Source organism: Squalius cephalus, assembly GCF_949319135.1.
Source record: "Squalius cephalus genome assembly, chromosome: 22".
Lineage (NCBI taxonomy): Eukaryota > Metazoa > Chordata > Actinopteri > Cypriniformes > Leuciscidae > Squalius > Squalius cephalus.
In genome coordinates, this window is record NC_137143.1 from 26,927,022 (window position 1) to 26,934,502 (window position 7,481).

Genomic DNA, 7,481 nt, shown 5'->3' on the forward strand with positions numbered 1-7,481 from the left:
GCAAATCGGGTAAAAATAAGAGGGTGATTTCAAAGCATTTTGAAAGTGACACACTTCCTGTTGCCAGTTGGTGGCGCTATAACTTTGACTCACAATAGTCACATCCATCTGATCGGCCTCTTACAACGAACACACTGCTGAAGTTTAATCAAGATCAGTTAATGTATGCTGAAGTTATAACACACTTCCTGTTTCCATTATTCGCCATAAATTCGTTTCCTCGCCACGGCCAAACCGTTCGAGATATCAAAAATCCCCTGCCAATTTTTCATCCTCAATGTCTTGACTTCATGCTGACCGAGTTTGGAGACGATTAGATGAATTCCCTAGGAGGAGTACATTAAATTCCACAGCATGCGTTTCCAAACAACCCATAATAGTCGACTTCCTGTTGGGCTGGCGTAAAACTTAGAGCACGAAAGTTGTTCGGCCCGATGAGATCTATATCTGTTCCGAGATTCATATTATTACATGCAAGTGTGTTTGATTTATGGACAAGTGTTCGGATCCCGTTCCAGGGGGCGCTGTTGAGCCCCCCTGCCACGCCCGGGTACCAGCTTCAGCCCGGCCCTAATGGCCGCGGGTTCTGACCTGTGTGCAAAGTTTCATGAGTTTTTGAGCATGTTAAAGGCCCCAAAAGCCCCCGAACCCTTGAACAACAATAATAATAATAATAATAATAATAATAATAATAATAATAATCCTACCGAAAACAATAGGGCCTTCGCCCTTTCAGGGCTTGGGCCCTAATAATGATCCAATCATAGACTCTTAAACATTTGCCTATTTAAATCCAAACAGTGATTTGTTTTGGCCAGGCAGTGTATCTTGGGTTTCTAAGGCGAACAGTTGCACATCACAGAGAAAACAGATTTCCAAAGTCAGCGCTCACACACGCAAAAATCTCAGGAAAGTGGGTCAACACCGTTTTCTCCCCATCTTTTCTCATCATCGCTGCATAAAAACTGAGAAATGGAGTGGAGTATGTGGCATAAAATGGGAATGCATCGCACAGAATTAAAGTTAAGAGAGGTTAAAAACAGTTAAAGTGCTTTACGGACATAAGTGGTACCTTAATGTGACTGCAAGAGTGCAACTGTACCTGTAAATAATACAGAGAGGCACTGAGGTAAGGAAAAGTGCGCTCTGATTGGCTCCTTCCCAACCTGCTGTCTAAGAGCATTTCGATGAGACACCTGCATGAGGAGACTACTGGGAGTGAGTCAAAGATGTACTGAATCATTTAAAAGGAGAAAAAGAACCAGTATTTAAACCATCTCTTTCAGCAACTTTTGGAAAGGCATCAACAGCCTCAAGCGTGTTAAATGAATGAATAATGTGGTAATGGCTGGAGTATATAGTGTAAATGTGGTAGGCATGGGAATGCTACCCTATTAGCACCTCTAACAACGAGTCACTTCTGCCTCGGTCCACTTGATTTAAAGTTTGTTTAAGATGTGCAAACAAAACTCGAGTTTAATCAAAAATTTAGCATTCGAAAACCCTCAATCGTCAGGTATAGGAGTGTTGCAATTGCCGTGGTAGATGTGCACCGGGCCATCGCAGTGATAGTACAGCTGGAAGACGTCACCGTACCCATGTTCCCTCCACCAAGTGCAAAGCTGTCGGTTCCAGCCACATGGAAGTGGGTAAAACAGTTCCCTGTGCTCCATCCCGATCATGGTGAAGAAATCCTGATCGCCCAGATGCCCTCGGAAGTGGTATTTCTCAGCGAGCTGGGCAATCCGCCCGGGCTCCAGAAGCTGGTTGTATAAGGTTGAGCGACGCATGGCTTCGAGGTTCAGAAGCATTACGCCGCTGTTGAAGCCGGGCAGACCGCCTGGTGGAGGGTCGCCTACATGGGACTTGGGATTCTCTTTGCGGTACTGCCAGAATGTGTGCCTACAACACACAGAGAAGACAGAGGAAAAAAGATTGAAGAAAAGAATTATAGCTTTAGTATCATACCTAGGTTTACAGATGTGAACAAACCCATAAATGGGAAACATTTTTCCCATGGGAAAAATTATGACACTGTCCAGGTATTTTTGTACATAAAGCTGTTTTTATCTCAAGAACTAGGTGAAAGTAGTGCTGTTTCAGGGAGTAGAGACTTCACTGAAGAATAGTGAAGCTAACAAAAAAAAAAGAAAAAAAAAGTGCGCCGAAAATAGCAGAAGAACGATATTTCAGGTGTAGGATGCATAAATCATAGATATGTAAAAACAAGCATTAAGGTCTAAAACAACAGAGAGCTGCTTTACAACAGATAACCAGAACCCACAGTTCTGCCTAAACAAGTACTTAAAAACGGCATAGAATGGCTAAATCATTATAACTTTGAAGTATGAAATTGGTAAGTGAAAAATTAAATCTGAGACTTTGATGTGAGATTGACCCAAGGCTAAAAGCTTGAGGCAAACTCAACTTATGGGCTGTGGCATGTGGAAAATCCTAGCATGTTTTTTTTTTTTTTTGAACTGGGAATTTGCGGTGATGAAGCATGAGGGCTGGTGAAAGTCCAGCACCATGCACTGCTCACACCGAAGACTGTGGAGTGCTAAATCTATGCTTATTCAAAGTAGCTTTGATCCATCAAGTCAATGCCCCCTGCAGGGAATTCCTCAGAGCTTCTCCTGAAGTTCATAGATTCTCTCTTGCTCTAAAAAGCCCAAGCTGGGTAGGAAACAACAAAGAGATTTCTGAAGCGGCTGCTTCTGGACAGTTCATTTGACAGCAGGAGAACAGAACCAGACAGGATGAGACAAACTTTTATCTTTCTCACAGAGACTCTAATTTAGTGGAAGCACTTCACAGAGAAGGCTTGCTAGAGTCAACAGGAGCACAGGTAAACAAGAACAAGACAACACTAACTCAGGGTCACTTCTGAAGTTTTGATGCTGCTGAGAGAGTTCTGTGAGATTCCTGTTCCTCTAACAAGTCTAAGTAAAGTTCAGGTATAAAAGTTCATTCTTTTGTTTAAAGGCCTGTCCTGCACGTTTTATTTTTAAAATGCTGCCAACATATTCACGATTAAAAGAATTTGGTTGTAAAGATACAAAGTATATGCTTTAAAGCAAAATAATTTAACCAACAAATAGCCTGGCTAACGTCAGACCTCATCTCATTGAGACGTGGTCTGGGAACCACATGTTCATTTTCTCGTATTTGAGGCGTGGTTTACGAATGCCCAGAGCCGTTTATTGGGCGCTACGAATGTCTATCAAATGCGCCTGCACGTAGCTCATAGCCAATCGTTTCAATTATACCAGATGACGTATGTAGAGCATAGACAGTAGATGTAGAGCGACAGAAATTCGACGAGGAAGAAGACGATGGCTGAAGAAGACTAAACTACTTAGAACTAGGGTTGCAAAGGGGCGGAAAATTTCCGGTAAATTTCCAGAAAGTTTCCGGTAAATTTCCATGGGAAGTTAAGCTGGGGAATTTTGGAAATATTCATTACCACGGCAACCGCTTGTGCGTCCACTCTGAAAGTAACTGTACACATAAGAGACGGATAGATACATTATTTAAGGTTATTTCTATTCGTTAGAATATTGATATATGAACTTGTTGTCAGGTAAGCCCCGTTGCGAGCATGTGTGTCTCTAAACTTTCAGTGTGCTGCACTGCTCTAGTTGACTTCTGCACCTCCCCCCCTGAAAATATCACATTAATTTTGAAAACGTAATTCCTTTTGTGGATCCTCTTGGTCTTTCTTCATGTTTCTTTGACAAATATCAGTGTCTCAGTCTCACGCACGCTGCACGTGAGTTAACCACGCCTACTTATTTACATGTCGCGGTATACACGGAAAAAAATCTGTTACGGTTGACAATTTCTTCCGCGGTAACGATATATACCGTCATACCGCCCAGCCCTACTTATGTGGTAAATAAAGTTATGCTATCTTATTTAGCATCTAACTTATCAGCTTGCTATCTACTAGATGAATACATTTGTATGTGATATTTGCAATTTAAACATTTAATAAATATATTTTATATCATAATATCATCAAAACTTACTTCACTTTGTTTAGTCCACAGGCTCAAATGTGTGCCTTCAATAGTCTTGTGCTTTGGGCTTCTGTACATGTGATGGAGACATGCACAGTGCCAGTAGGGGGTGTGGTCTCAATAGCCATGCAGTAAGCAGTGTGATTGAGGAATGTCATGGATATTCAAGTGTATTTGAATGGCATCTGTTTGTTTTAGTCAAGATTATGTTAAAATATACTTTCCTCAACTATATGTAAGTTCCCTATGAAGATCCAACCTTCAACTTTGAAAATTCCCAGTTTATTCCTGTTTATTCCCATAAATTCCTGTTAATTCCCTTAAATTCCCATTAATTCCCATGGAAAGTTTCCATCTTTGAAAATTCCCAGAATTTTGCAACCCTACTTAGAACACTATCTAAGGCTGCATCGAAAGGTAACTTCGCGTCTGATGCCATGTTGGATCCATAGATATAAACAAACTGCTTCGGTGTGTCGCATAGACGTCGTCATCGTCTTGCTGCTCCCTCCCCTTTCTGTGATTGGTTCCCTTTTTGAGGGGAAAATCTGGTCCATGGTATCCAGACTGCCTAGCAGCGTGAATAAAAATCACGCTGCGCTCAAGGCAGCATGGGGAAACCCATGCTAACCAACAAATGAAAAATTTGGTCATTACTGATGCTGTTCCAAATCGGTATGACTTTCTTTCTCGTATTGATATTTTGATATATATTATTATTAAAAAAATATATATAATAATAATAATAAATAAATATACTATATATATTATTATTATTTGTATTTTTTAAAGCTCTAAAAAGTAAAAAACATTTGCATAATTTTTTTCGAACCAGTGATTTGAAAGATGAAACTGCCAAAGTCACATGATTTCAGTAAACAAGGCTTCTTTAAAACATAACTGTTTGAGTTGAGTTGAGTTTATTTGACATAAAAAGTAGCAATACAGTACTAATTAAAATAGCAAAACTTCTTTGTCAAGGATGATATAACACAATAAAGTTGCATTAACTTATTTCCATTGTGGTCCTAGATTTTTTAACTAGACATTTTCATAACCAAAAAAAAAATAAAAAACATATCCATATCTATTAAGGCAAAATATCTAAAGTTTCAAAAATTTGTGTTTTCTAGCAACGTATTGCGTTTCCAGAGCTTCGAAACAGCTAATTATTTAGTAAAGTTATTGGTTTAATTGATTTAAAGTTTCGAAAAGCTTTGTTTCTCCCATCACTACCAAAAAGGACAAAAGCACCATAAAAGTAGAGCTGTAATTAACAATTATTCTGATAATCAATTAACTATAATATAAACTAATACATTGTTTGTATTTTTTAAAGCTATTCTATAAATAAAAACAAATATAAATGTACGAATGCATGCTTTAAAGTTAAATCAAATAATAAGTTATAACAAAGCCAAATGAGATTTCAGAGTTATCCTTTTGGGGTGACCTATTCCTTAGATAAAGATTAATACATCTTCAGTCCAAGCACTGGAAACATTACTAAAAACAGTGACACTTCTGTGCATCTCTATTCCTTTAATTCCACCACCTAAATACAGAATATTTTGACCACTTTCTGTAAGTTAAGAATTAAATATTTATGATAAGAAATAAAAAATGCTGCACGGCAAATCTAAGGGCATGACTGGAGCACTCTGGGTCAGGATCTGTGCGTGCCTGGGCCGTCCCTAATGAGCGAAGCTTCAGAAACATCCCAATTATAGCCGCATTATCCAGTCTTTAAATGGAATTTGTGAAGTCAGAGTCGAAAACAGCGGGTGTCACCTTGTGGGTTGAGAAAGCAGAATGTCAACTTCCTGTCATCTCTTCAGCTCAGCATCGACATTTTAACACAAACAACTTTTCCCTGCTGTTTAACGGCCTCCTTCATAAACTCCAGAGGAATGTCAGATGGCACTTCCACATTTCATGTCTAGTTTTACTATCTTCTTTATGAGTGGCAAGACCTATTTGTCTGTCTGAGAGGATGTACGTGCTCTGCAGCACAAATCTAGAAGAATTCATCACCATTAAAAACTGGATGTAAAGCAAACCATGGGGGCTATTTTTTCAACTAAAAGCGGGAAAATATTATTTAAAAGTATGTATTAAGGATACATGAAATGCTACCTCTGAAATTAGCATCGGAAAATACATTAATTTATTGATAAAATACAGCCATCTTCATCAGTCATTTCCACCACAGAATGCTGTTAAACACACATATAATTAATATAATATATAATATAATATAATAAAAATACTTTAAAAATAACTTTATAAATATTTATAAAAAAATATTATATTATTATTATGAGGTTAATGACAGATTAAAATCTATAATATAATAGGCTTACAATAATATTTTTAAAAGAACATTTTATAATTTTTTATACAAATTATATTATTTTATCTAACATAATATTATATAATCATTATAAAATAATTTACAAAAAATATATACTGCGATTTTTTGTTTCCAAAATGTCATTTTCATAGTCATTTCACAATACAAAAAGCGATGGAAATATTCATGAGTCATGACCTTCAGTCGGTTTTACTAAATCAAGGTTTTAAAATGAAAATGCTAGACATTTGCTAGAACGTTCTGGGTGGATGTGGATATGAATGAAAGTTTAATGTCCAAATCCTGTAAGTACGAGCAATAGTAACAGTGAAGCCAGCCTTAAGAAACACCACTAACGAGGTAATCATTTTCACTGCCTCTTACATAATAGGCCCAATGGGCTTTTTCACATGAAATAAACATTTCCTTCAAATGGTTTCATTCTTGGAAAAGACAGCATTATGCACTTATACACAATCCATTTCTCATGTCAGAACTCCAAAAAAAAAAACACAAACAAAAAACAGTATTGATTAAAGATTATGAAAATTAAAATATTGTGAAAGCTACTGAAGCGAAAAACACCAAGTGGCTTGTGTGTACAAGAGCCACTCAACTGACACAACAGTAAACTGCAGTTAGTTGCTGGTGCTTAAGTATTTCAGAGCTTTCTTCTTTATTAAAAACAAATGAAATGCTAATGTATTTGCTTTTAAGGACATTAGAACCTGTGCAAAAAACCAGAGGAGACTTAAAAATGAGAGAGAAATGAAAATTACCACCCGATTAAGGCACCTGATGTGAGAGGAGGAAGCTTTATTCACCAAAAAAGTTTTAAGATTTGAATGAAATATTTGCCAACTCATATTTGCATAAGTCATTCTTTCTCAAACGTTTGCACTGCACCTGCCACTGGAAATGATCTGCCATTTGTCTCAAGCAGAGGCAGCCAAACCCCCACTTGAAATATGTCAAACAGCGGCTCTCAAAAAATGAAAGAACATTCTGTGCCAAGCTCTTTGTGTTTTACAAGAACATAAATCTCTGTGTGCCAAAAAAACAAGTTCAGAAACAAAAACAATGCTGTCATTCCTCATTCACAGTTT

The 7,481-nt window shown here is 37.6% G+C and overlaps 1 protein-coding gene across 2 annotated transcripts in view; it reads right to left on the minus strand.

The window, feature by feature from the left end:
* The window catches only part of xxylt1 (xyloside xylosyltransferase 1), a 106,043-nt gene that overhangs the window by 69,856 nt on the left and 28,706 nt on the right, over positions 1 to 7,481 (minus strand). Inside the window, exon 5 of one of the 2 annotated variants that reach the window (XM_079856844.1) lies at positions 812 to 1,902. The exons of the other annotated variant lie outside the window; for it this stretch is intronic. Within the exon in view, the coding sequence (XP_079712970.1) occupies positions 1,506 to 1,902 (397 nt within the window). The 3' untranslated portion in view covers positions 812 to 1,505. Of the gene's footprint in view, positions 1 to 811; positions 1,903 to 7,481 lie in introns of those variants that run through there. 2 annotated transcript variants of the gene reach the window in all.